Source organism: Eschrichtius robustus, chromosome 20, assembly GCF_028021215.1.
Source record: "Eschrichtius robustus isolate mEscRob2 chromosome 20, mEscRob2.pri, whole genome shotgun sequence".
Lineage (NCBI taxonomy): Eukaryota > Metazoa > Chordata > Mammalia > Artiodactyla > Eschrichtiidae > Eschrichtius > Eschrichtius robustus.
The window spans coordinates 57027427-57053566 of record NC_090843.1 but is presented as its reverse complement, the minus strand read 5'-3'; the positions used below and the strand labels follow the sequence as shown (position 1 = coordinate 57053566).

General features: G+C 56.8%; 3 protein-coding genes across 12 annotated transcripts in view; 1 reads left to right on the top strand and 2 right to left on the bottom strand.

The window, feature by feature from the left end:
- Nucleotides 1-168: 168 nt before the first annotated feature.
- Nucleotides 169-15417, bottom strand: CAMTA2 (calmodulin binding transcription activator 2). Of its 4 annotated transcripts, none has more exons than XM_068531595.1 (22): nt 15189-15417; nt 13808-13902; nt 13461-13564; nt 13014-13081; nt 12796-12931; nt 12125-12211; nt 11711-11864; nt 11229-11363; nt 9736-10679; nt 8868-8994; nt 7037-7171; nt 5325-5440; nt 4513-4697; nt 4132-4210; nt 3762-3984; nt 3278-3579; nt 1990-2186; nt 1553-1658; nt 1275-1346; nt 786-973; nt 535-609; nt 169-435 (listed from the first exon to the last, which is right to left on the bottom strand). In XM_068531595.1, exons 2-22 carry the CDS (start codon nt 13836-13838, stop codon nt 372-374), a joined length of 3528 nt encoding a protein of 1175 aa, XP_068387696.1. In that variant the 5' UTR covers nt 13839-13902; nt 15189-15417; the 3' UTR covers nt 169-371. The 4 variants fall into 4 exon arrangements, with proteins under 4 accessions (XP_068387696.1, XP_068387694.1, XP_068387695.1 ...); XM_068531593.1 differs by having other exon boundaries at nt 1553-1736; nt 15189-15416; XM_068531594.1 differs by having other exon boundaries at nt 1553-1736; nt 12125-12196; nt 15189-15416.
- Nucleotides 15418-15710: 293 nt separating this feature from the next.
- Nucleotides 15711-23283, bottom strand: INCA1 (inhibitor of CDK, cyclin A1 interacting protein 1). Of its 6 annotated transcripts, none has more exons than XM_068531684.1 (7): nt 23087-23283; nt 20562-20649; nt 17751-17864; nt 17475-17514; nt 17004-17197; nt 16374-16539; nt 15711-16138 (listed from the first exon to the last, which is right to left on the bottom strand). In XM_068531684.1, the coding sequence occupies exons 1-7, from the start codon at nt 23208-23210 to the stop codon at nt 15992-15994; spliced, it is 873 nt and encodes a 290-aa protein (XP_068387785.1). In that variant the 5' UTR covers nt 23211-23283; the 3' UTR covers nt 15711-15991. The 6 variants fall into 6 exon arrangements, with proteins under 6 accessions (XP_068387785.1, XP_068387786.1, XP_068387789.1 ...); XM_068531685.1 differs by having other exon boundaries at nt 23117-23283; XM_068531688.1 differs by having other exon boundaries at nt 23136-23283.
- Nucleotides 22535-26140, top strand: part of KIF1C (kinesin family member 1C) — a 22572-nt gene continuing 18966 nt past the window's right edge. For both annotated transcript variants that reach the window (XM_068531683.1, XM_068531682.1), the window contains exons 1-5: nt 22535-22737; nt 24439-24559; nt 24822-24954; nt 25364-25440; nt 25782-25961. In XM_068531683.1, the coding sequence (XP_068387784.1) occupies nt 24849-24954; nt 25364-25440; nt 25782-25961 (363 nt within the window). In that variant the 5' untranslated portion in view covers nt 22535-22737; nt 24439-24559; nt 24822-24848. The remainder of the gene's footprint in view (nt 22738-24438; nt 24560-24821; nt 24955-25363; nt 25441-25781; nt 25962-26140) is intronic.

Below are 26140 nucleotides of genomic sequence, written 5' to 3'. Positions count from 1 at the left end.
ACGCGTCGAACAAATAAATAAGGCAAGTCAGGAAGGGGCCGAGGTGGGTACAGGCAGGGAGGGAGCTGTGGAGAAGGGGCAGGCAGGGCTCCGGAGGTCACAGCTGAAGATGCAGGAATGTGGGGCGTGGGTCTTCTGGAGCCAGGGACTAAAAGAGGGGGGGCACGACCCGGAGGGAAGAGGAGAAAGAGCCGGGGGTGGGAGAGGGAGTTCAGCACTTCGGAGGGGGAGGGGGTGGAGACCGAGGACGGGCTCCAAGAGAAGTGATGGGAAAGCTGCCGACAGGGGGCTCCCCCTCCCCCAGAGAGCCCTGTCCCTGTTAAGACTGCAAGAAGCGGCCCCCCAGGGTGATGAGAAAGGCAGTGGAGAGGTCAGGTGGCCAGTCCGGGTTGGGGAAGCCCTTCCAGCTCCTGGTTCTGCTTCAATTCCCTCATCCTGCGGAGAAACAAGGAAGGAGTCAGAGGAGACCCGCAGATCGGGGAGGTGGGGTGGGGGAGGTGGCAGGCCCAAATCCAGTGAGGGAAAGGGCAGCACCTGTGCCGGCAGCGCCGCAGGAATCTCATGATCTTCCGGGCTGCCTGGTCCTGCTTCTTGGTGAGAAAGGAGCCTCTGGTGGAAGAAAGAAAAGATGAGACCTCCCACGACACTCAGGCATCCCCTGCCCTCCGCCCCTTAGGGACCCTGGCAAGGAAAGGCAGGGGGGCAGGATGATGAGTCGGGAGTCCACGGGCAGTGGGCATGGACACAGTGGGTGGGCAGAGAGGGCCGGAGGGCTAGCGCCGTACTTGTTGCGAGCAGGCAGGGTGCCCGTGGGCCGGTGGGGAGGCCCGGGCCGGCGGCGGTAGGAACGGTAGTGCTGCTGGATGAGCACCGCCGCCCGGCGGCTCTGCTGAAACCGCTTCTGTTCATAGTAGCTTCGGAACTTGCTCTGGATCAGGATGGCCGCCTGGGTCATCTTCTTATAGAGTGCAAACTGCAGGAGTGGGGAGGAGGGGCAGGGGCTGAAATGGACAGAGACCCAAACCCCTGAGGGTCACCCCCAAGTTCAGTCGATGCAAGTCTATTTCTCTAATCCACACGCTCATGGAAAGGCTGAATCATCACAGACAACCTCACACCCAGGTCTCACGCCTAATACCTTGAGTGCAATCCAGGTCAGCTTGTGGAGAGAGAAGGGGAGTTAGGGCTCCGGCAGCATTCTGGATGCTCTGGGCTGGAATGGGTGTGTGTGGGTGTGGGTTGGTGGGTATGCTTTCAAGAGAAGACGGTCTCACCTGCTTGTACTTCCGGTAACAGCGCTGGATCACAGCTGCTGCTACCTCCTGCTGCTCCTTCAGCCGCCGGCCCTAAGGGGAGAGAAGGAGGTCTCAGCACTTAACCGCCCACCTAACGGACATCTGACCTGCCCTTCCAACTTGCCTGGGGTCCCCTGACCCTTCACCCCATCCCAGGCCTGTGTGGATGACTGTTGTCCCTCCCAAAGTCCTGGGAACCTGTAATCTCCCCACTCAAGATTGTGTAATTCACCCCCTGAAACGCCCAGCCCCCTGACCTTGTACTTTCGGAAGGCCGTCTGGATGACTCGGGCTGCCTCGTACAGTTCCCGCTGCTCGTGATCCGATAGGGTCAGCAGGGCAAAATCACTCTCCATCTTGCCACTGGCGGATGCAGAGAGAAACTCTGCCCAGGAAGGTGCCGGAGGGATAGCCAGGCGACCCCGCTCAAAGGGCAGTTCGCTGCAGGGACAGGGAGAAGGGAGGCCGTGGGGCATCTGAAGTCCCTCTTCTCCCACCTGGAGACTGCTGTGAAGGCACAGCCCCAGCAACAGAGCCTGCAGAGTGACTTCAGAACTCAGCAGCCAGTGCCAATCCCCTTTTCAAAGGCCCTGGGGCCTGAGCCAGGATGGAGCTCTGGCCATGAGGAAGCTTCCTCCCTCCCTCCCATGTTCCTCTGAAGAAGGATGTGGAGGCTTTGTCCTGAGCTGGTCACCTGGGAGGGGCTGAGCTGGGGAAATGGTCCACATTCTCCAGGTAGCTGGCCAACCAGGACATGGTCTCGCTGAGCCCCACGGCCCCTGTCCGCTCCCGCATTGGGGCTCCGGCCTCAGGCAGCCCGACAAAGTCCTCCCGTTTAATCCGCTCTGGTGTGGCTTCGATGATCTGCTTGGCCAGTGAGATCATGTCCACCTGGATGGAGGAGAAGCTGGGTGAGCCTCAAGGAGCCCCGACTGCCAGCTGTTCCGGCCTGTTCCGGCCAAGGCCGTAGCGTCAGTCCACTTTCTATCTCGTTCCTCCTCTCAGCACCAGACGATGAGGCCTCAGGGACGGCTGTCCCTGCTAACCCTGTCTTTCTCCGCCAGTGTTCCAGATTCATTTGTACTTCTTGAGGTCCCACTCAGGAGTACAGCCCTCTGTGTTGAGGCATGGAAAACATAGGCTAGGAAGGACATATACCACATGGGGATTCAGGAGCTGGGCAAATGAAGGGCTTACCCTTCCAGGCTGACTGCCCACTGTCCCACCCGGCCTGCCCCATGCCAGCTCCCACAGACTTGGCCATGCCCGCCACCCCGTCCCACGCTCCAAGAATCAGCTCAGAGCCTGCCAGTCACATGACACCCTATTGAATGGCTCCAGCCTTGCCTTTGCTCCAGGCCTGAAGCCTGCAGCACTTCCTGCTGGCCACACATAAAGCAGCCTACCTTGTGGAACTGTCTACATTTTTTGTACTCCAGTGCTACCCAGTTAATCCGTTAGCCTCTCTTAAGCAGATATGTCCCCAGTCCTAGCGGAGGATTGTGCTGCTGCACTTGAAGATTCACTCTCTCGCTGTGTTCATTCATTCCACAAGACTCTCTTAGCTCTTACCCTGTGCAAGCCTCCCCACCCCACCCCACCCCACCCCCGTGCCCCAGGTCACTGCCAGATGCTTCCATCTTGCCAACTTCTCTGCGCCTCACTCCTCCCAACTTCCTGCCATTGCTCTCGTTCCCCAAGAACCTTGTCCCTTCGTGGATCAACAAGTAACCCCTACAGCCCAGCTCTAACAAGATATTCCCCAGAATTTTTAACCTCGGATGCCTCATGACTTCTAAGTCACAAGCTCTGACAGGAGCTAAGCAGAGGGTAAACTTGCCTGTCCCTAAATGAGGGTAAATGGCCCCTTCTTCCCAAACTGCAGCCAGACTCTGATTCTGTTCCATGGAATGGTCGGCATCACCCCACCCCGCGCCCCACTCTACTTCTAGCCCTCGTAATTCCATCAACATAAGCGGTACCGGGATCACATCCACAGCTGGTGGGCTGTCAGTTTCCTCTGGAGCAGCCCGACCATCTGGGGCTGGTGGGAGAGGAGGCGGTGAGGGTGGGGGCCCTTTGGGGTTGGTGGCTTCATAGTCCATGAGGAGTAGGGGGGCCTCTGGGGCACCAGAGGAGAGCCGGCCTGGGACCATCTCCATAGTAATCTCAGAGGTTGGCAGAGGAGCAGGGGGAGGACTCCCATCCGGGGCACTAGAATAGGCTGATGTGACGGAGAAAGTGCCATCCGATAGCTCCGAAGGCGAGGAGACGCTGCTCAGACCTGTGAGGTGAGGGAAGGGGGTGAGGACAGAAGACGCCACCTGCCCCCTTGCTGCTCTCAACCTCCCTGGCCTTGCTGCTCTTACTTCCCAATCCCCGCTGCCTCCTCTCGCACTCTGTCTCCCACCCTCTGGCTTTCCCCTGGCCTGTCCTCCCACCCACAGTCCCCTCTTAAACCCTCACCAGTGTCTGGGCTGGAGGAGGGCGGCGACAGGGCAAGCGGGGGCTCAGCTGAAGCTTCCTGTCTCTGAAGTTCCTCAAGGCAGCGGGCGAGGCGCACGTGACCCCGGGAATGAGCCACGGACAGGGGCAGGCGGCCCAGAGAGTCGGGAATGCTCAGTGCCTGTCTGTTCCAACGGAAAAGGAGCACGGCAGCCTCCAGGTGGCCCAGGGCACAAGCCCACATCTGAGGAGAAGAGGGTGGAGGTGGAGGTGGAGGTGAGGCCTGGGGCCCGTCCTCACTCCTTCCCTGTATCCCTCAGAGGATCTTCCCTTTGAAGAGCCGTTCCCGTTTCCCATTGCCCACGTGCACTCAGGAACCCAGCATCCTCACCAGAGGAGTGCAAGAGAAATGGTCCACGTTGAGTGGGTCAACCTCTTGCTCTAAGTCCAAGCTTCCGGTCTCCACACTCCTGGAGGGTTTGGGAAAGGGACAACAGGGTCCAGTTAGGGAGAAAGGGCGCCCAGTAGGAACTTCAGAGTCGAAGGGACTGGGAAGCACTAAGGTCAGTGGGATAAGCAGTCAAAGAGATTAATGAATGTAAGGAGGTCAAGAGGTCAGCGTTGTAAGTCTGGGGACATTAAAACTCCCCCAAGTGCAAACCCTCTTCCAGCCCCTCTTCCTTTCCACAGTGACCCCAGCTCCCATGGCAGGGCTCCAGTTCCTCCTCAGTCCCTGGGCACCCCCGCCCTGCACCCGCTGGCCCCGGCTCACCGCCACTGGCTCAGGGTCTCGATGAGGCGGGCGTAGCCCTGGGCAGCGGCCAGGTGCAGCAGGCTCATGCCCCGGAAGGGGCTTCCATGGGCCAGACGTTCAGGACCCCTCCAGGTGGAGCGTGGGATCATGCTCTCTACCAAGACTACCACCCGTGCCTCGAACCCGGGCCCCTGGCCTTCATCCTGTGGTGCACACACCCTTAGGTAGAGACCTGAGCATCCCCAGCCTGGCATGGCCTTAGCCACCCCGCGCCTGTCCTCTCAGCTTCCAGTTCTGCCCTCTCCCCACACGTCCCAGTCTAGGTTCCCACCACTCGGATCTCTGATGGCCCATCAGTCCTCCCAGTTCAAGTTCCTGGGTGTCCCCTCCCCCCCACAGGCAGCTTCCTCCAGGTGCCAGACCTCACACCCACTTGCCCATGTTGTGCCTTCACTTTGGCTCAGATCAGTGCCATATCCACAGATGACCTCTCCCCCTCAGAACTCAAGAGTCCTCTCCCAGCCTTCTTCCCTCCGAGACCTGGGACCCCCAGAGCACTGAGCCCCAACTCCCTGGATCCCCTCCCCCACCCTCTCCCTCACCTCCACCCTCTGTCAGGCCAGAAATAGTCTGAAGCCTGTCATGCCAAGAGGGTGCCCAGAATAGCCACTCTTGCCGCGGGGCGGGGGTGGGAGCAGGATGACGTCAGGGAGCAGGGAGGAGGACTGGCTGGGGACCGGAGAGCAAGGGGAGTCACACACTAGAGCCTATTTCTACAGGAAGACCTTCCCCCTGCTCCCTACCGTAGAGTGCCCTCCTCATGGAGGTACCTGAATTGGAGGGGCATCAGGACCCTGGTAGGGGGCCTGCCCAGCTGCTGCAATCTCTGCCATCCGCTTCTCCATCTGCTCCAGTCGCTCCAGGATGGACATCCGGAACTGGTTGTCTGAGAGGGAGTGGACATGGGGGGCTCAGTGGGCAGAGTCTAGGGGATGCCCTGGACACCAAAACTGGACCCTGTTCCAGAGTCTGGGTGGTGAAGACACAATCATATCCTTTCCTCCTCTCCAAACAACGGCCCTTTACCCACCCATCTTCTGAATACAGCCCCCCAGGACCAGTCCTCAAACTAGAGGTCTTCATACTATCCATCGACCTAGGACCTGAATCCAGAACCAAGACTGTGTCCTTGAAGACACAGACAGTAGGACTCCCCACAGGGAATCCAGCCCTAGCTGCCCCAGATCTCACACACACACACACACACACACACACACTCCCAGCCTTCTCCCAGGTGGACAGTTCTGTTCCTTCTTGCCCCAGACACTACCTCTGTAGTGGGCTGGGGCTCAAGGACTCCAGGGTCCCTCCTCTCTGTTAACCACTGCCCCAAAGAGCTCAGAGACTGTGATTTGAAAAGCACCACCCCCTCCTCCTGGCCCCCCGCAGCTGTCCACAAAGAGGATGGCGGGGAGGGGAGGTGACAGAGACGGATGGCCACGTCCATTCCTCCTCCTCCTCCCCCACCCCATGCACAAATGCACACGCGCACATGCACACATCCCAAGCTATATCTGTTCCCTCCTGAGATCACACAAGGACAAGGAGGGGAGGCAGGAGGTGATCAGAGCCATGGGGAAACAGAGAAACCGGTGCAGGCTGGGGATGTTCTGAGATGCCAGGACAGAAGGGCATGAAGGTAGAGAGGGGACAGTGGGGAGGAGGTGGAGAGGGATGAGCAGAGACTCAGGTGTGACAGGAGAGTGTGGAAGAGGTAAACAAGGAGAGGAGAGAAAGGGCAAAGGAGAGCTGGGGGATGTACCAAACAGGCGATAAGGAAGAGGGGAAGTTAAGACAAGGGTCCAAGGAGAAATGGAAAGAAGAGGGAGGCAGGAGACCCACAGGAGAGACGGTAAAGCACAGATTAGAAAGGGACAAGAGGAGACGGAGACAAGCAAACCTTGAGAAAGAAGCAGATGCGGAGAGAAACAATTCTGAAAGCCACAGGAGGGATAACCAGTAAAAGGGACAAACACAGTTCTGGATTTAAACAAATACACACACGTACACGTGTGTATGTATGTGCACCTCTGTAAGAAAATATATTAAAGGTGGTGTATGTTACTGAGCAATGTTATAGTCAATTTTCATTTTCTACTTTGTGCTTTTCTATAATTTCAAAATTTCCTATAATAAATGGCTATCTTTATAATTACAGGGGAAAATGATAAGAAAGTTTCAATACGTGTTTAGGTACACGTGTACACTCATGTGTATTCCGTGTATGTTGCTCTAGACCCTGTCGCTGCCCCTCCCATCCTTTGAGATGCAGAGGACAGGACAAGCACTGGGACAAAGCTGGCTCCAAGATTTACAGGGAAGAGGAGATGAAGGAAGTTTGCTGCCTCACCCAGAAATGACCAGTGAAGCGGGAGCTGGGAAGAGTGGTAAAGGAGGGGCAAGGCAGTGGCTGCCTGAGTCCTGAGGGGTCTAGGAACATGACATGCTCAAAGGTTGTGGGGGCAGAGGGCTAGGTACTCACCGTCCAGTGACAACCAGTCAAGCTGAGTACTAGGCAGTGACAGGAATCGGCGGGCTCGATACTCAAAGAGCACAGAAGCAGAAAGGGGTCCCTCCCGCCCTGCCACCTGCAAAGACACCAGCCCAACCTCATGGGCTGGGAAGGGCAAGGATCAGCGAGGGGGCTCTCTTTCCTGGGCTCTTTCTCTGACCCCTGTGTCAGGGTCACAGGTGATCATTTCACATCTACCTCCCCTACTCCCCCTGCTGTGGGCCCCAGAGGCTCCTGGCTTCAGTGGCCTTGGCACTAACTGGGGAGGGATTCCCTTCATTTGAGAACTTAATACCTACTATAGGCCAGAGACCCCTTGGATTCTAGACCCTGTACTTAAGGATGTTGTTGTTCAGCACCAAGGTATAGAAGCAGAGGATCAAAAAACACCTATACTTATGAACAATTTGATGATGGTGAAATCTCTTGATTCCCCAAGATCAAGGTCCAGAGGTCATAACCCTGTTACTAAGATGTGGAAAAGGAATTAGCTGCTCACCAACAGGGTCTAATAAGAGCTCTTTCCCAGGGTCTCAATGTCTATAGCCTTGAGAATGAAACCACCAGGCCCTGGCCCCAAGACCAGAAGCTGAGACTCCCAATTCCTAGCTTCTCTGGTCTCAGCCCCTCTCCTGCAATCCAGGGCTGCTGAGACTGGGGGAGGACACACTCATAGACAGCAAAGCTGTCAACCTGTCACTCTAGTGGTCCTTAGGGTCCCACAGCAACATTGCTGAGTGCCGGGTAAGGGGCAAAGTTGGTGGCAAAAGGGCAGAGATGAGCCTTGGCAATGACATCTAGACCGGGGCTGTCCAAAAGAACTTTTCCTCAGTGATAGAAACATTCTGCATCTGCACTGTCCAATAGGGTAGCACTAGCACATGTGGCCACTGAGCACCCAAAATGTGGTTAGTGTGATGGAAGAAGTGAATTTTAGGGCTTCCCTGGTGGCACAGTGGTTAAGAATCTACCTATCAATGCAAGGGACACAGGTTCGAGCCCTGGCCCGGGAAGGGCATCCCACATGCCAAGGAGCAACTAAGCCCGTGCACCGCAACTACTGAGCCTGAGCTCTAGAGCCCGCAAGCCACAACTACTGAGCCCACGTGCCACAACTACTGAAGCCTGCGCACCTAGAGCCCGTGCTCCGCGACAAGAGAAAGCCATGACAATGAGAAGCCCGTGCACCACAACGAAGAGTAGCCCCCTCTCACCGCAACTAGAGAAAGCCCGCGCGCAGCAACAAAGACCCAACACAGCCAAAAAAAAAAAAAAAAAATTAATTAATTAATTAAAAAAAAAAAGAGAAGTGAATTTTAAATTTTATTTAATTTTAATTCATTTCAATAGGCACATGTGGCTAATGGCCACCATATTGGACAGCACAAGTCTAGAAGCCAATGTCCTTCAGTCCCAAGACTGGTTGGAGGAGACCAACATCTCTCCCTTCTCATTCTCCCAAGAACTCCCTGGATTGGAGCCAGAGGGCCTGGACAGACATTAGAGACTCCTTGGGTCAAATGCCTGACCTTACAGGAGGGGAGGCCAAGGACCTAAAAAAAGAACAGACTTACCCAAGGTCACCAGTCAGCTAAGAAGTAGATTTCTTAGACCAGAACTAGACCTTCTGACACCTAAGCTCAGAGTCATCTGCCTGCTGGCGGACCACAGGGCTCAGCCCCAGGACTGGATGAGGTCCTTCCACTCTCAGCAACAACCCAACACGTTTGTTCCCAGTGCTTCCTGGAAGTCCTAACTGTCCTATCTTAGTCCCTTCCCCTACCATTCCCAGCCCCCATACCGGGACAGTAGCAGCGTAAGACACCAGGCTGGACAAGGGAGGCTGGCACTGCGATGTGATCGAAGACGCAGGAGTAATGCTCGGCGGCCTCTGTCCAGGGTCCTGTGATGAGCACCTTGACCCCACCCTGCAGACGGAAGTCAGAGAGCTGTGTGACTGGGGCTCTCTCTGTTGATTAGCCCTTCACTCACTCACTCATTCATTCATTCAGACCCTGAGAGAGTATCTACTGTCCTCTGTACACCCCTGGGTGTGGGGTGCAGGGATTGGACAGGACCCAGTGGAGTGAACTCAACCCACTGTCCCTTCTCCCCACACTCCTGTTCTCTACCTGAATCTGCCAGAAATGGGGAACTCATTGCCTCCCCCAAGGCTACCAACCCATTTGCAGATAGCTGTCACTGGAAGGAAGTCCTTTTCTCAGGTCCCCTCTGGACCCCCACTGAAGTTCCTGCTTTCCCTCCCTGGAGCAGCAAAAAGCAGAACTTCTCCATTGCTGAACACAGTCTTTCAGCTTGCCAAAGTCTGCAGTCACATCCCAGTTGTATTTTCTCTTCTCCAGGCTGAGGTGTCCCAGTCCCTCCCCGGCCCCACCCCACCCCACCCCACCCCACCCCATGAAACAGTCACCAAGGAATGAAGTCCCCTGGGGCACTTGAGGGACTCATGCAATCACAATTCACAGGTGGAAGGAGGAAGGAGGGAGAAAGGGTTAGTCAGAGGCCCTATGGAAACAGGAAAGGAGCTACACTCTACGAAAAATAGAGGTTGGGAAGAGAACTAAGCAGCCGTGGGAACGGAGGGAAACTAGGTCACAGACCACGGGGTAAGAGGGATGCAAGAGGGAGGAGAGAAGCCTGAGACTCACCTCAGGGTAGGACCACTCTGGGGAGAAGTCTGTGATGGTGCTAAGAGCAGGAGAGAGCTGGGGGGCTGGGGCAGGGCCACTCGGAGGTTCGTCACTGATGAGTTCTCCCATGAGGTCAGGGAATGATGAAAGACTGAAGGGCTCCAGTTCACTGGCCCCACCAGCTCCTCCAAACAAGGCCTCCCCTCTTCCTACTCTGCCCGATGGCTCCAAGGGGGAAGGTGAGGGTGCGGGTGAAGGAGGGGGTGAAGGTACAGGTGGGGCAGCCCCCTGGGCCTTGAGCTCCTCCCCACTGTCGTCATCTTGAATGAAGAAGCAGTTTCCTCTTCTCCCGCCTGCTCTGGGCTGTGGAGGGGGACCCCGAGCAGCTGCCTGGGGCTCCAGGGCAGCAGCGGGCTCTAGGGCAGGACAGGGGGTATGGGCGGCCTCTGTCTCAGGGAAGTCTGGGCTTACCCCCTGCCCTCCTCCATATGTCTGGCCCCTCTGTGGGCTGTTGAGAAAACGATCCGGGTCAAAGGCAGGGCTGGGAGGAGCTGGCGGCGGGGCAGAGGGCTCAGAGCCTACGACTACAGCCAAGCTCATGGAAGGCCTAGGATCGGCCTGGGAAGCCAAGTGCCTGGTGGGCGTCAAGCCCCCAGTTCGCTGCTCCAGTCCCGTCAGGAGGAGGATAGCGGTGCCTCCTGTCGAAGAACCCCCTCGGGAGGTGGGAGGGCTAGGTCTGATCTCTAGGGGTTCCGCAAAGCCGGAGGAAGAGGAGGAAGAGGAAGAAGAAGATGGGGAGGTATGTGCCTTGGGGAGCTCTGGGGGAAGTGGGGCTATCAGTGGAGGGGGTTCAGGGGGATGGGGATGGGGGACAGAGGTCAGGGTTAAAGCTCGGGGCTCCACTTTGGGAGAGATGATGCGGTGTTTCGTGCTGCTGCATTTGTGGGTAAGGCTCCCAGAACCTGCAGTGGAAGGGGTGGTGGGGAGAGAAGGGATACGACACATCTTTCTCCAGCCTTCCCTTACTGGAAAGCTTTCATGCATTTCCTGAGATGTCACTAAATACCAGAGGTGCCATACTGATTATGGCCACTGGGAGGCGGCAGAAATATTTCTCCTCCCCCTCCCTCCCCCTGGAGGAGCACTGCAGGAGAGGATTGAGGGCTTGGCGGAATAGCTGAGAGAAATAGGTAAAGGCATAGAAAAAGGACAAAAGAACAGAAGCAAATGGGTACCAACTAAGAATAAAGCTAAGCCTGTGTGTAAGTGGTAGTGCTGGGGTGGCCAGGAGCTGCTATATGAAGAAAGCAAATAGAGAGCCTGGGCTGCCAGGAATCACGTGAAAGGAACTGGGCAGTGTGCAGATGGGAAGGCCTCTGCTCATCTGGCCCATCTTTCTGGAACATGCAAAAGACATGCAAATAAGCATGCAAATCCCAGCTATCCCCCCTGGTGTGAGTAAGGGCAGCACACTAGGAGGGAGGAGGGTTCCAAGGTCAGGGGTCACTAACCAAGGCCCCCACTGCAGAGACAGGCATGAGTTCGGGGTGCAGGCTTGGTCGGGTGGGTGTCCAGGATCTGCTGCACCAGCTGCTCTACAGAGAACTCCTCTGTCCCGTTCCCACAGCTCCACTTGATGCCATGAACTAGAGGAGAGTTGGGGGGAGGTGCTGTGGGACCCCCACAAAATAGTCACCAGGGAACCTTAATGGCTCTTCCAAGCACCTGAGATGCTCTAAGACTTCTGGCCGGGTGAACAGAGGCCAGCAGCCTCAAGACGGCTCTGACCTGTAGCTCACAGCTGCCCTCCATATTCCAACACCTTAGATCACATCAGGGACCCTGGTACCCACCCACCCACCCAGGAAAGACCCCTCCTGGCTTGGGGGGAAATGGTCACCCCACAGACTCCTGAGTATAGAACCCTGGTCCCTTTGGGAGCTCCCTATGTCCACTCTCCCCATTGAGAGCCGTCCTAGCCCTGCTGCCTTACACATGGGCTTCAGCTGTCCCAACAGCTCCTCCCGGGACCACCTGAGCCACTCTCGACGGTCGCTGCTGATGGAACAAAAGATGGGGCTGCAGCCCTTTCCACAATCCTCCAGGGCTGGGACGTTCAGGTAGTGCACAAGGACGATGTCAGGGTTCTGAGAGCACAAGGGTACACGCAGAGTGCTATGGGGTCCTGCTGCCCAGGGGTTCAGCCTCCTAGTCCTCACTTTCTTCCCAGCCACCCCCAACCTCAGCCCCCAAGTTCTGGCTCTCTCCATCCCCAAACCCCTTTCTCTTCTTCCCAGTTGCCTTTTCCCACTCAGAACCTAGTCATCCTTCCACTTGATTCTTGCAGACCCCCACCTCCCTCAAAGAGCCAGGTAGACTCTGTCTCCCTGAGCTCTTCCATCCTCACCTGGAGCAGCCAGTAGCAGCGCCGATGGAATGTGGGGACGATGGAAGAGTGAACGTAGCAGCCATAGAGACACTGCCAGGAGACAGGCTGGGGTGGGGGGAGGGCTAGTCTGCTCCCCAACTCTTCCTCTGTTCAGTCCCTTTGCAGGAATCCCAATCTTTCCACCAGTTCCTCTTTAACCCTCACCCACCCCCACCTATTCCCCACACCTTTCAAATCCCAGCACCCCAAGTCACCCCGGGACGGAGAGGAGGGAACAGTGGGGCCAAGGCCTTACAACAAGGACCAGATTTGCCATATGGGACTATCCAAAAATCAGAGAGCATGGCAACAACACATCCAAGATGAGGAGCAATGATTTGAGAGAAGAGAAACCTGTGCTTAGAGGGTCATTACTCGGACCCCTGCGGGAAATGCAAGAGAAGTAAGGGGATTGGGCATCTGTGTCCTCCAGAGGGAGGTGTGGCCTAAGTCCTGGAGAATTGGGTCATGGAGGGAAATGGGAAGCAGCGAGTGGGCTAAGCAACCACCTAGCGGATCCAAAGTGAGTGAGAAGGGAAGAGTGACTGGGAGGGTGGTAGACAGAGAATGTCACCAAGCGCTGGCAGGGCTGGAACCCAGCTAGTGGGGAGAAGGAGGGCCAGGGCAGGTGAGCTGGAGGCCTCGCTTACCTCCATGCCCTGGACCTTCAGCTTCATGTGGTCCTCTCGGGTGGTCTTCCCGTCCTTCCGCTTCTTCCAGAGGTAACCATCCTTCCGGTATTTCACCTTCTTGCGGTTGTAGAGGATAATAGAGCCGTTCTGAGGCCTGAGGAGAGAAGGACTGGCCTTGAGTTCTGTGTACAGAACCCAGGATCTCTGCCACTCCCCACCTTCACAGAATTTCTCACCTTGTCTTGGGTGCACAGGATAGCCACTCATCATGCTTCTCGAAGGTGATCAAGTAGGATGCAATCTCCTGCAGGAGAAGAGGCACTCAGGTGGGTATCCCCTTTCCAAAGTCTCAGGCTGGCCTCCTGGTCATTCTCATCTATACCTCGGGGATAACAACAGCATCTGCTCTACAGCGTCCTTGGAGGACTGAAGGAGATAATGCAGGACGAGTACGGAGCAGAGTGCTTGGTTTGTAGGAAATACTTTGTAAGTGGTAGATAGTATCTTTACACAGGTGGATATGCCAAGGAGAAGCAAGCTACTACAAGATGCAGGGCTTTATACCTCTCCTATGATCCTCAAAGAGCCTAGAGAATGTCGACAGGCACAGCAAGACCCCCATTCACTCTCCTCCAGCCCACCAGGCCCTGCTACGCCCTAATCCCCCAGGCTCCCTAGAAAACCTCATTTGTATTCCACCGTAGCCGCTCTGGAGGCAGCAGCGCACAGCGAGGAAGACACTCCAGCAGCTTCTTGGGTAGAAAGATCTTCAGGTGGTGGCTGTTCTCTAGAGGGGATGAAAGGGAGGACTTAGTGTGCTGCTCCTGATATCCCTGTGATAATCCAGGGGAAAAGGGCCAAATCCAGAGCATGGGGCGGGGTGGGGTGGGGCGGGGTGGGGTGGGGCAGGGTGGGAGGGGTGGGATGAAATGATGACAAGGAGAGCAGAGATCCAAGAATTAGAAGGTCACCACTACTTGGGGAGAAAAAAAGGCTGTGCCCAAACTGGGAACCTGGATTGTGAACTCACCAGCAACCTCAGTGGTGTCCTTGGTATTCATGGTGAGGGCTCCAGGGGGCAAGGTCACCCCCGGCCTGAGGGGCCGGGGGGAGGGGGAGTCTGTGCTGGGAAGGGAGAGAACAAGGTCATGGCAGAAGCCTCCACACTATCCAGGATGAGGAGGATGAGGTGGGAGACCAGGTACAGAACTGGGTCGTGATATCTAAGAAAGATGAGGAAGTGAGAGGAAGGGGCTGGGCTATGATGTCAGAGTACAGCCAGGGAATGGAGGAGAGGGAGAACCCAGACATGGTGCCAGGAACCAACACGAGTGGGAGACACAACAGAACAGAGTAATCAGGAAGAGACCGGCAGGGTGGGGGAGGGGCGAAGGCCGGCGGGGCTGGCGTTGGGCTCTTGCGAGTCTGGGGCTACAGTGGGGTCAGGTCCTGGGGCTGGGACTCAGAACATCCCGTTCTTGGAGGATGCTTTGGCAAATGAGAGCCTGGATGCTGGGGGGAGGGCAGGAGATCTAAGTCCGGGTGGAGAGCTAGGCCTCAGAAGACACACCCTGAGTTACTTCTCTATTTGATTTTTTTCGAAGGGGAAGGGCATATCTGACAACTGATCTTAACCTACACCCTTCCCTCCAGATTGGTCAGGGCCTGGTAGAATCTGGGCTAGACACCAGGACCCAGCTACCCACCCTCAGGACAACCCATCCTCCATCCTGAGGCTGACCGCCCTGTGCACCCCGCCGCACCTCTCTCCCCAAAGCCTCTGTCTCCCTCGGCCTCCAGGCCTACTCTACCCCATCTACCACTCTGGCTCCAGCCTGAGCCCCCACCCTCCTGGGGGAACCGATGGAGGCTGGAGGATGCTCTCAGCGCGGGCTCCACCAGGTGTCCGGGGATGGGGAGGGGGAAGAGGCCCGTCCGAGCTCGGCTGTGAGCACTGGAGCCTGGGTTGGGGTAAGGACTCCGCCCTAGGGCGCAGGTGCGCAGTCCAGGATGGGGAGCCGGCCAGGGTGAGAAGCGGGCCCGGGGGCGGCCCCCCCACGGCGGGGCGGTGGTCCCCGGAGACGCTCCGAGGTGGGAGGATCCCGCCTCCCTCCCGCACGGAGGGATGTCCTGCAGGAGATGCGGAGCAAAGTCTGCGGGCGCGTGGCGGGCAAGGGGCAGTGCGGGTGCCGGGGTGCGGGGGTCCCCGGGACGGTCCGGCCCGGCAGGTCCGCCGTGGGGCCCTGCGCCGAGCTGCGCCCCCTGGCGCAGGGAAGGAGGACGGAAGCGGGGAGTGGGGGCGAACCGGGAGAGGGCCGGTGGTCCCCGGCGCGGCGCGCAACGTCCGGACCGGTGGAGCTGCGCCCCCTGGCGCGGGGGCGGAGAGGCGGGCGGGAAGCCCCGGCTCTTACCTCCCGGGGTCCCGCGGGTGACGGCGGCAGCGGCCATTCTACCCCACACCGACCCCCCCCCCAGCGCCGGCTGACAGCGGCGTCCAACGTCACTGCGCACGGGGCGGGGCCTCCCAATTAAGGGGATGGGGGTCGGGACGACAACCTGGGGTCAGCACACGTGGGGCTCTGGGTGGGGCGCTGGCTGGAGGGACTCGGCTTCCAGGGCCCCGAGCCAGGCGGAGGGACGGATTGCCGGGAAGTCCCGGAAGGAGCAGCAGGGCTGAGGGGCAGGATGCGGGGTCCCGGAGGCGGAAGCTGGGCCGATTGACGTGACCTCGGCCGGGGGAGTGGGGCGCGGGCGGCCGGCAGCGCTGGGCGGGGGACGCTGGAGCCGGCAGGACTTTTTTCGGGCACAACTCCTTGAATTTGGGGGACACAGCCCGACTTCATTTTAGCGGGGTCCTCACGAAGGTGAAAGGAGCCCTCCCGCCCCACGAGCCTCTCCATCACTACTTCGCGGAGAGAAAGACAACTCCAGGCTCAACTTGCTTGCTTTTTAATAACAGAACAAGAAGAGAACACAGTGGCAGGGAGCCGGCCTGCGGGACGACAGGCCTTGAGGAGCTCCTGTGAGAGGGGCGGGTAGAGATGGGAGGCCAAGGGAGCCCCGTTCGTGCCTAGTTCAGAGGATGGGAGAGGAAAGTGAGAAAGGTCAGGGAAAGGGGGAATGCCTTGATGTCAGAAATGCTGGAGATTCCAGCGCCCAGAACTAGTCGTGGGCCCCGGAGCACGCTAGCATCTTGGGCGTGGGCGGTTTCTCCTTACTCCTCCGACAGCAACTCCAGCCCCCAGGGATTGTAAAGGGGGTCCCTACTGGTTGTGACAGTGCTGAAGGAGGCCAGAGAGCTCGGCCGCCCGGAGAGACAAGACCCCTCCTGGCCCAGGGGACTCCAGGGAGACCAAAGCAGCTGTAAGAATGAGAAATTGAAGGAAAAAAAAGGAAGAATCAAAAAATAGGTCTCTCTCCAGATTTCCTAGTCCCCAAACCCAGGCACTCCCAAGTCTCTGGCTCTCGTCTACTTTATTTTTGTTCCTCTCAAATCCAGCTATCCAACGTGCCTCTTGGCTCCCGCTGTCTCTCCATGCAAGACGAGGCATCCACATCACCCTCCACCACCCCACCAAGTTCCTGCTCAACCGTACCTGGGCCCTGCCAGGAGCGAGGAAGTGGTCCTCTTCCCGTGGAGAGTTTGCCCTCTCCTCTTCCAGACCAGGGTGTTCGGTGGTGTTGGGGAGTCCACAGCCATCGTCGTCAAGCACCAGGGGCTCAGATGCAGCCCTAGAGCTGCCCCACTGGGCCTTCTTCAGTCTGTGGAGACTTCAGACTTAGGAAAGAGGTGTCTGGAGGCCAGGCTTCCTGTCTCTCCATTCTTCACCTTTCTGCCCTGAAATACTTCCTGCTGGGACCCAGGAGTGTTGTCATCTGACTTCCAACTCTCCACTCCCAACTTTCTGCTCCCCTCAGACTGAAGTATTTTCAGTCCAGGGGCTCAAGAGGTGACCTCTAGCTCTGCACTATCCTCCAGTTGTATGGAGTGCTTTCCTGTCTTCAGTGACCTGGTTTCCACTCCTTTCAGCTCATGTGGCTCATCCCCCATCCCTTAGTTCCCTCCTCATTCCCATACTATAGAAATTTTGCTTCAATCTCACCAAGACCGTGGCACAGTCCCAAACAACCTCCAATTCCTTCAAAGCTCTCCACCTCTTCTTTAGTTCAAACCGTCCTGTCCCCATACCCTGTTTGGCTCCCGGAGCCCAAATGTCTCTCCTTACTCATTGATGATTCTCTGTCGCCTCCTTAGATCCTCCAGGTGATAAGTGACAGCCCTTACCCGGGCTGGGATGCCCCCAGATCCCTGCTGCATTCCCGCCAAATGTGGCCTCCTTCTCTTTCTTCTGCAGAGCACCTCAGGGGGTGGGAGCCCTTCGGGGGGGTACAGGCCAGGCTGGGAGCAACCAGTGGCTCTCTGTGCCAGAGAATAGGGAAAAGGAGCTAGAAGGCAGAACTGAGTCTCTCAGGGGAGCTGGGACTGAAATAGGGAGTCAGGGGTCTTGGGAAGCCCAGATCACAAAAACACAGCTGTGATCTGGAAAACATGGTGACTGATTCATAGGAAGGAGGGCCTGGTCAGTGCACTGGCTGGGGGACACCAGAGGGAAGGGGTAATAAGGAGAGCTGGGGATAGGATAGCAGTGGGTGCAATCTTAACTGAGAGGTGTCAAAGGGCAGAAAGTTTGTCATACCAAAAGGGGTGGGATGTACTGTTCCTCCATCCAGGTGGGGCTGTGAAGCACAAAAAGGGGGCTAAGTACAGAGAGAACATCCCCATCCATACTGTTTCTCTAACAACCTCTCCCAACCACCTATTTGGCATTAGGAGCTAAAATGTCCATCAGCTGGTGGGGCAATTATCCCCAGACTAAAGCTTATTGCTACCATAAGGCTTTATGGTAGTTTAAAATTGTAGAGCTTCCCCTCCCTACCTCCAGTTAATCCCCATTTTCTCCATTTCTACCCACCTGGGCCTTTGACTAAGGTTCTCCCAGAAGGTGTCTCCATAGCGCTGGGGCGTCAGTCTGAGGCTCCGGGAAGGCAAGCTGGGTGGTGGAGATCGGCTGACCACCCTGGAACACCTGAGGTGAGGACAAGGTAGGCTCAGGTCTGGCTCTTCCCTTACAGCATCTACTCACTCCAGGAATTTAGGAGTCTTATCTTACAACGGGACCATACAGCTGTCCAGGCTCCCTCAGGCCTTGTCCTCCCTTATCCATTTTAGCTGAGGAAGGTGGTGAGGCCTTTTATTTGAAAGGAGATTGGAGCTGGAGTGAGCATGGAGATTAGCAACTGTTTGAGCTTCAGATCTCGCTGAATCTCAAACGAGTACACCTCGCAACCAGGGAACATCATATTGAGCAAGCAGGGCTGTCAAAGACGAAGGCCCCCACTACTCAAGTGATGCGACAGGTTCCTTTTAGTCAATGTAAGTATCCAGGAGAGCAGGGCCTCTGTTCACCCCTGCTTTATCTCCCCATCTCAGAAATACTAATATCCTTTAGGTAGGGAGGGGTGTGCAAAGCTGTTTGAGAACAGTTCTCATCACTCCTAAAGCCCCCAGACTGACTGATGTCTGCTCTCCTGCTCTCTAGAAGAGTGTCCTAGGGCTTCGTCTTCGGCGCTTTATCTTCTTTATCTCCATTCCTCCTTAGGTGATCTCACCCAGGCCATTACTTTATTTATTATCATCTTTTTTAATTGAAGTATAATTGACTTACAATGCTGTGCCAATCTCTGCTGCACAGCAAAGTGACTCAGTTATACACATTCTCTTTTTTAAATATTCTTTTCCATTATGGTTTATCACAGGATATTGAATATAGTTCTCTGTGCTACACAGTAGGACCTTGTTGTTTCAGGCCATGATTTTAAACCACCAATGTGCTGACGACTCCCAAATCTGTATTTCTTGCTCTGGCTCCTCCCCTGGACTCCAGACTTGCAGGTTCAACTGCCCACTCAACATCTCCTCCCTCGCCTTCCCCATCTCGCTGAAAGGCACCCCAAATGCCCAGTTGCTAGGGCCAAAAATCTGGTATGCCTTACTTCCCTCACCTCCCATATCCAATCTATCAGCAAGTTCTGTGAGTTCTACATCTAAAATACACTAAAACAAAGAAAATAAACCCGATGGCGCAGTGGTTGAGAATCCGCCTGCCAATGCAGGGGACGTGGGTTCGATCCCTGGTCCGGGAAGATCCCACATGCCCCGGAGCAACTAAGCTCGTGAGCCACAACTACTGAAGCCCGCGCACCTAGAGCCCGTGCTCCACAATGAGAGAAGCCACCGCGATGAGAAGCCTGCGCACCGCAACGAAGAGTAGCCCCCGCTCGCCACAACTAGAGAAAGCCCGCGCACAGCAACGAAGACCCAACACAGCCAAAAATAAATTTTTTAAAAAATCATTTTTTCTTTTGGCTGCCCCACACGGCTTGTGGGATCTCAGTTGCCCAACCAGGGATCAAACCCAGGCCCTTGGCAGTGAAAGGATGGAGTCCTAACCACTGCACTGCCCAGGAACTCCCCCCTAAAATACACTCAAATTTGACTACTCCTCACTATTTCCACTCCCACCATCATATTCCAGCTCATCTTCCCCTCTCTGGACTACAGAGATAGCCTCCTCCTCCATTCCCTCCTTCCATCTGAATCCCTCAATAATCTATTCTACACGGAATAATCTTTTTTTTAAAAATTTATTTATATTGGCTGCATCAGGTCTTAGTTGCAGCATGTGGGATCTTTAGTTGCGGCACGCATGCAGGATCTTGTTCCCCCACCAGGGATCGAAACCGGGCCCCCTGCATTGGGAGCACGGAGTCTTACCCACTGGACCACCAGGGAAGTCCCAAGAATAATCTTTTTAAAATGCTTATGTGAAATGATATATGGTTTAAGATTTGCTTCAATATAGTCTGAGTAGCAGGAGGCTGAATGGGTTTATCAATAAAAAGATTATCTATGTAATGATAATTACTGCAGCTGACTAAAAAGGATACTCCAGGTTCATGATTACTATTTTCTCTACTTCTGCAGTTGTTTGAAATTTTCCATAATAAAAAAGTTGAAGAAAAAAAAAAAAGGTCTGCTTATGTCATTACCTTGCTTAGAACCTTTCTACGGTCCTTAGAATAAAATTCAAACTCTTTTCAATGGCCTATAAGATCCTATAGATCCTATATGATCTGGCCTCTGCCTGTCTGACTTTACTCCACTTTTCCCTTAATCATTAAGTTTCAGTTACGCTAACCTGCTTCCTGGTCCTAGAAGGTAGCAAGCTAGTTTCTTTCCTGGGCTTTTTTTTTTTTTTAAACCTACTATTCCTTCTTTTGCTCCCTGGTTCTTATCAGAATGGCTCCTTCTCATTTTTCAGATCTCAATTCAAACTCACTTCCTCCTCCTCTTCCACAATCACCCTATATAAACTTCTGTCTCCAAGACAGTCTGTTTTACATTATGTTGTAGGTCTATTTTATTTTTCTCGTGTACTTATTACTATTTGAAATTATATTTATTTGTATGCACATTCTATCTCCTCCCCCTAGAATGTAAGCTCTATGAGCAGGACCCCTATGTTCTAACTGCTGAATTCCCAATGCCTAATATACAGTGCCTAAAACATTGTAGTGTTCAAAAGCAATTTGCTGAATAAATTAATAAATCACCAATCCCCTGAGACCAGGCACTGAGCTTCTTGTTCCTTATTTCCTACTCCTCTTAGAGAAGAACCCAGGCATGCAATCTTCCCTCCTCCCCACTGCGGGGGAGGACTCACTTGGCAAAAGGGATAAGGTTGTCTCCATCTTCCTGCGCTTGCATGACCGGACTGGGCTGGGCGGCTGGACTGAATCTCCTCATTGGTGCTGGGGGGATAATGGAAAATGAATCATTCACTCATATAATGGCTGTAGGAATGAACCTGCAGCAGGTCTAGAGATTGGAAAGAAGATGTATGGGGCCAGAAAAAAAGAAAGAGAGCTGAAAAGGTATTTCAAGTACTGAACATTTCTACTAGCTGAACATACAAGTTCAAGATGGCAGACACAGGAACTGTGGATGTGGTAAAAGAGAAAACAAAATAAATGTTCTGAAGCCAAACATACAGAGTAAGTGAAATTTACAGATGGCAGTGGAGTGAATTAACTGGCAACATGGGATAATGAAACGAAAAAGGGTGACAGGGGGACTAGATAGGGCAGAGGCATTTGGGGATAGTTGGTACAGAACTGGTGGCTGGGGTCAGTTAGAGAATTCAGGGTTGGTAAATAAACCAGGTACGAGGGGTTAATAAAAGGTAAGTGTGGACAGAGTGGTCAGTTGGTGACAAGGAAGGAGGAGGCAGCTGGGAAAGTCTATAGGTGAAGAAGGTGAGCAGAGAGGTCAGTTACACAGAGCCAGAATTCGGGACAGCCAAAGGTGACCTGACAGCCAGTGGGGGGTTGGCAGAAAAGGCAGATAAGAATGTTAGATGAGTTAGGAGAGTGACTGTAGGCAGCATAAATGTCAGAAAATTGGAAACTGTTGCAGGTGAATAAGTATTTATCCAAAGGCAACTAAGGATGGGCTGAGAAAGGAGTTAGGCGAAGTGAAGAATGGAGAGAGGAGTATTTAGAGCTGAGGTGGCAAATGCCGTAGTTAAAATCTGGCTGAAAGGGCAGATGGGATCTAAATTGGATGTCTTGGGCCAGAGCAGGGCAAGCTGGAGTAGAGGGCAGGTGGGAGCTGAGGGGCATTCAGACCTCAGGTAATTGGGTCTAGGTGGGTGACCCAGATCTATGAGGAGAATGGGCCTAAGGAAGCTAGACAGAGGACTGGACAGTTGGCCTGGGGGCAGCCAAGGCTGGGAGGGCAACCTGAGCCTGACAAGGCAGCTGAGGACCTGAGGGGTCCGGCTGGTCTGAGGAGTTGGCCAGAGCCTGGGGGTCTTGGGGGGTGGGTCCCTGCCTGGAGGGAAGGCCAGGCCTTAGCGGGCTCAGGGGACCCTTGGCAGGTGGACTGGGGCGTGGGACACAGCTAAGCCTGAAGGCACAATTGGGGGCCTGAGGAGTCGATGTGGCCCCCAGGTGGTGGGCCCGCGCCTGAAGGACTGCCTGAGGCCCGCGGGGGGCCAGGCTGGGTAGGCAGGGGTGGCCTGGGCCTGAGAAGGCACCGAAGCCTGAGGGGACGACCCGGGCCTGCGGGGCCTGTCGAACGTGAGGGCCAGGCAGGGACCCAGCGCCCGGGTAGCCGTGCCGCCGCCGACTGCCCCTGGCCACGGCACCTGAGGCAGCTGCGCGGCGAGTTCTAGAACTATACGCCGGGCGCAGAGGAGGCGCGAGGCGGCGTCGGGAGCCGAGGGCGGAGCCGGCCGGCGCCGCGCGCCTGGGGGCGGGGCCTGCGCCGAGCCACTCTCCTGGGCGGGGCCCTGCGGGCGGGTCCGCCCCCTAAGCGCGCCTCCGACGGCGGTGGCGTGCGCGGGTCCGGGTCCTGGGTATCCTACAGGGGTCGCCCGCCACTTTTCCCGGCTATTTGGGCGCTGGCCACCTTCCCGAGTGCCTGCGTCCTGCTCGCCCTCCCGTGTCCGCAGCTCGGTTCTCCCGTCTCCGCCCGGTGGGCCCCGCAGTCCTGGGGACATTGCCCCTTTAACAGCTGTCCGGGTCGCTGCCTAGCCCTTCTCGGGACGGCGCGCGCCCGCCCGCCCATCCGCGCGCGCGCGCGCGCGCGCGCGCCCGCCGATCCCCCGCCCCTCGCTCCCTCCCCAGCTCGTGCTGCCCGGGCGGGCGCCGGCCGCTGGCGCCGCTACTGCTGCCGCCCCCGGGGCGCGAGTCCGCCGCCCGCCGCCCGGGGACCCGGCGAGGGGCGGGGGCAGCCCCGAACCGACCCCGGATCGCCCCCGCTCCCGTCTCACGCTTCCCGGAAAGTTTGTCCCTTTGCACTCTGCCCCGCCGCTCCGGGAGCCCCGCCGCGACGAGGTGAGAGCTGTGGGAGAGGGGGGGTGAGGGAGGGGACGCCCGCGGAGGAATGTGCCGGGCTGGGGGGCGGGGAGCCGGGGTCCCGGTTTTCACCACCCGGCGGGGGCCGGCTGGCCGCGGGAGCCGGGATCATGTGCTATTTGTCCCGCGGAGGCGCAGAGAGGTGCCAGGCCCGGGGCGGCCGTCGGTTGGCTGGACCGGAGGACACTGTCCGCATGGCCGCCCAGAAAGGCCGGGACGGGGGCCTGTGTGAAAACTGCTGGGTGAGCAAGGTGCAGGTGGCCCTAGGCCCCCTTTCGGGTCGCTCGGCCTCGCCCCAAGCCGCGGCTTCTCCCTGTACCCCACTGACCTATTACGCTGCACCAGCCGACCCCTGTACCTCTCTCTTGGTCCATTACCCCGCCATCCACCAGCAGTGCCACCTCATTCCGTGCCCCGTTAGCCACAACGGCGTTACAATTGCGTGTCTCCATCAGTGTCCTTTCCCTCCCCTGGTCAGGGTCTGGGGGTCAGGGCTGTTCTTCCTGAGACAGCCTCTGTGGTTTCAGCTACTCCCTTCCTGTCCTGGGACAGACCAGCCCTCTCACCCCTCCCATGCCCTGGCCAGAAAGGCTGGTGAGGTGAGGCCCAAGCAGGACAGGGGTTTGAGGCCCTTTGCGGCCACAGAAGGGGGCTCAACATCTCTGATCGCTCTTCACAACCCTCCCACCCTGTTGTCCGTGGGTGTGGGCTGCTCAGCCTCTCCTCCCAGGGTGTGGGCACTGGATCACCCACATTCCTGGGCTCCAGCCTGGCACTTTCCCCAGGGCAGTGGATGCCATAGCACTAGCCCCAGGCTGGAGCTGGGACCTACCTGCTTCCTTTCCCTTCTCTCCCTCTTCAGGGGGACCCTAGTGCTATCCTCCCTTCCCATAAACACAGGTATTCTGGATCCTCCAACAGAGGACCCTGGTGGTTGGTAGGATGGTTACAGGATGACCCCACCCTCTCCTGCCCATTGTCCTGGATCCTAAGGAGGAAGTGCTGGGGGCTGGTCAAGGGGTTCGGGGCTTATAGGCAGGCCCTGTGGATCCCAGTTCTGGGCTGTACCTCCAGCCATTGGACTTTGCCCAATCAGCAGTCCCTCCTGTGTGGAGGTTATGGACCCTAGGTGGGAGCTGGTTTCTACTTGTCCCTGGCTGACCCTGTGGGGGAATTTTAGGGCAGGTCTTATGTTTGGGATTTTCTCGCATCTTGTTTCTCTTCTGGGCTTCCAATTTGTGCTTTACCCCTACCTGTTCAACATTTCTGTGTTTGCTGTCCTCTTGTGTGTCCCCTTCTTTTTCTTCCATTATTTCCTAAGTAGCATGACCTCAGTCTCCTTGTCTCTCTCATTTTTTTGGTGTTTGGGACTTTCTGCCTCTCCTCTCCCCGCTTCCCACCACCCTCAGTGTCTCTGCCCATGTGTCCCTCTCTCTGAATTGCTCTCTGTCCAGCCTCTTTCTCTCTTCTCTCTCTGAACGTTCAGTGCACTTGTGAGTGACGAGGAATAAAAATATCACCGTCCCTGCCCTTGGATTCACATTGCATTCGACCATTCCAGAGGAACAGCCATCCGCACCTTTCCTAACATTACCCCCACCCCTTGTCCTCCAACCCTGGAACCCCAGACACAGCTCTGGAGCCACGGGTGCCTCCTAACCACTCTTCCCCCGCAACCAGGGTTTCCTCTACAGCCCCAGCTGGCGTGGCCGGGCCCCCAGTGTAGGATGGGGCTCCTCCTACGAGGGCCGGTGGCAGCCAGAACTGATACAGCCCCCCTGGTCTGGGGCCAGGACACCAGGTAACTCTGGGGTGACATCCCAGGTCCCTGCCTGCTGGGAAAAGGCTGGGGAGAGGGGCAGGAACACCTCCGGGAGTCCCTGAGGAGAGTGACATTGGGGAGGAAGGCCAAGGAAACAGAAACTGGGTCCTTGAGGGGCTGGGTAGCCGGGGAAGGGGGTGTGGAGAGACTGGTTCCTGGGAGAAGTTGGGAGGCAATGTCTGGGTCCCCCAGACATTGCCTCCCAGTAGCTCTGACCTCCTCTTCTGTCTCTGTCCTCCAGCTAAGGAGGGTGGTAGTATCTGGAGCCATGGCTGGCGCCTCGGTGAAAGTGGCAGTGAGGGTTCGGCCCTTCAACGCCCGTGAGACCAGCCAGGATGCCAAGTGTGTAGTCAGCATGCAGGGCAGCACCACCTGTGAGTGAGTCCCGCGGGCCCGTCTGGGCACAGGCAGGGCAGCCCGGGCCCAGTGTACGGGCCAGTCCTGCCGGGCCGAACCAGGAGGAGGGCTGTGCTGGGCACGGAGCAGGTGCTAATTGTAAGGAAGGAGGCTGGGGCAGGCCGGCCTTTCCGTGCTCCCAGTCCCTGGGAGGGGGAATGTTGGCCTGGAGCCCTCCGTTGCCCAATCCAGGGAGGCAGCCGGGAGGGGGGCGGGTCCTGGGAAGCCAAAATTAGCTTGGGTGGCTGGAGGGGGTGGGGAGTATTAAAGGGGAGAGATGAACTAGGACAGAGGTGGGGAGCGGGATGCCTGGCTTCCGAGGGCTTGTGGGGAGTGGGCAGCGGTGGGGAGTACCTGACCTTGGCCTTCATCCCTTTGCTTTCTCAGCCATCATCAATCCCAGACAGAGCAAGGATGCCCCCAGAAGCTTCACTTTCGATCACTCCTACTGGTCACACACTTCGGTGAGGCTGTTAGGTTGGGGGGAAGGGCTAAGCAAAGAGGGACGGGGGATTCAGGTCCTGGGGAGGGGGCATTGCTGGGAAATAGGACCTCCAGGGAATTGGTTGGGAGGGCCAGGACCCTTGGGTGGGGGTGGGTAGGAGCCCGAGCTTGTGACTAGGACCAGGATGGGGGAGGCAGAATCCCTGGGATAATTTGGGGCCGGCAGGAGACCGGATGGGATCCTCAGGGCTGGTTAGGACCGTGAGGGGGGTGGGGGGCGCACGAGGTCTTTGGGCACCCAGGTACCAAGGGCGAGGTCATCTAGGGTTCCTGCTGTCTTTCCTGGCCCGCTTCCGCCTAGGCCGAGGACCCCCGGTTTGCATCGCAGCAACAGGTGTATCGGGATATTGGAGAAGAGATGCTGCTCCATGCCTTTGAAGGCTACAACGTGTGCATCTTGGCCTATGGGCAGACGGGAGCTGGGAAGTCCTACACCATGATGGGGCGGCAGGAGCCAGGGCAGCAGGGCATCGTGCCCCAGGTACACTCGGGGCCTGGCAGGGTGGCCAGGGCTGACGCACCTTCAGCCGACCCTAGGGGAGCAGGCTGGGTTCCAAGCGTTGCGGAGCAGAGACCGGGCTCTCTGAGGTTGTTAGTGGTGGCGAAGGTGATGGGGGATGAGGTTGGCTCCAACCTGGGCATCAGGGCCAAGGAGGCCCC

Excerpts from the sequence above, each read along its gene's own strand:
- CAMTA2 (XM_068531593.1), bottom strand. The coding sequence starts at position 13,838 with ATGAATACCAAGGACACCACTGAGGTTGCTG. Across the intron at positions 2,187-3,277 it reads CAGCTGTGGATGTGATCCCG|GTGGACATGATCTCACTGGC; the intron begins GTACCGCTTATG and ends TCCTCCATCCAG. Across the intron at positions 1,737-1,989 it reads CCCAGCTCAGCCCCTCCCAG|CGAACTGCCCTTTGAGCGGG; the intron begins GTGACCAGCTCA and ends CTGTCCCTGCAG.
- INCA1 (XM_068531684.1), bottom strand. The coding sequence starts at position 23,210 with ATGGAGACACGCAATTGTAACGCCGTTGTGGCTAACGGGGCACGGAAT. Across the intron at positions 20,650-23,086 it reads CGGCTGGTGCAGCGTAATAG|CACCAATGAGGAGATTCAGT; the intron begins GTCAGTGGGGTA and ends TTATCCCCCCAG. Across the intron at positions 17,198-17,474 it reads AGTACATCCCACCCCTTTTG|AGAGCCACTGGTTGCTCCCA; the intron begins GTATGACAAACT and ends TCTCTGGCACAG.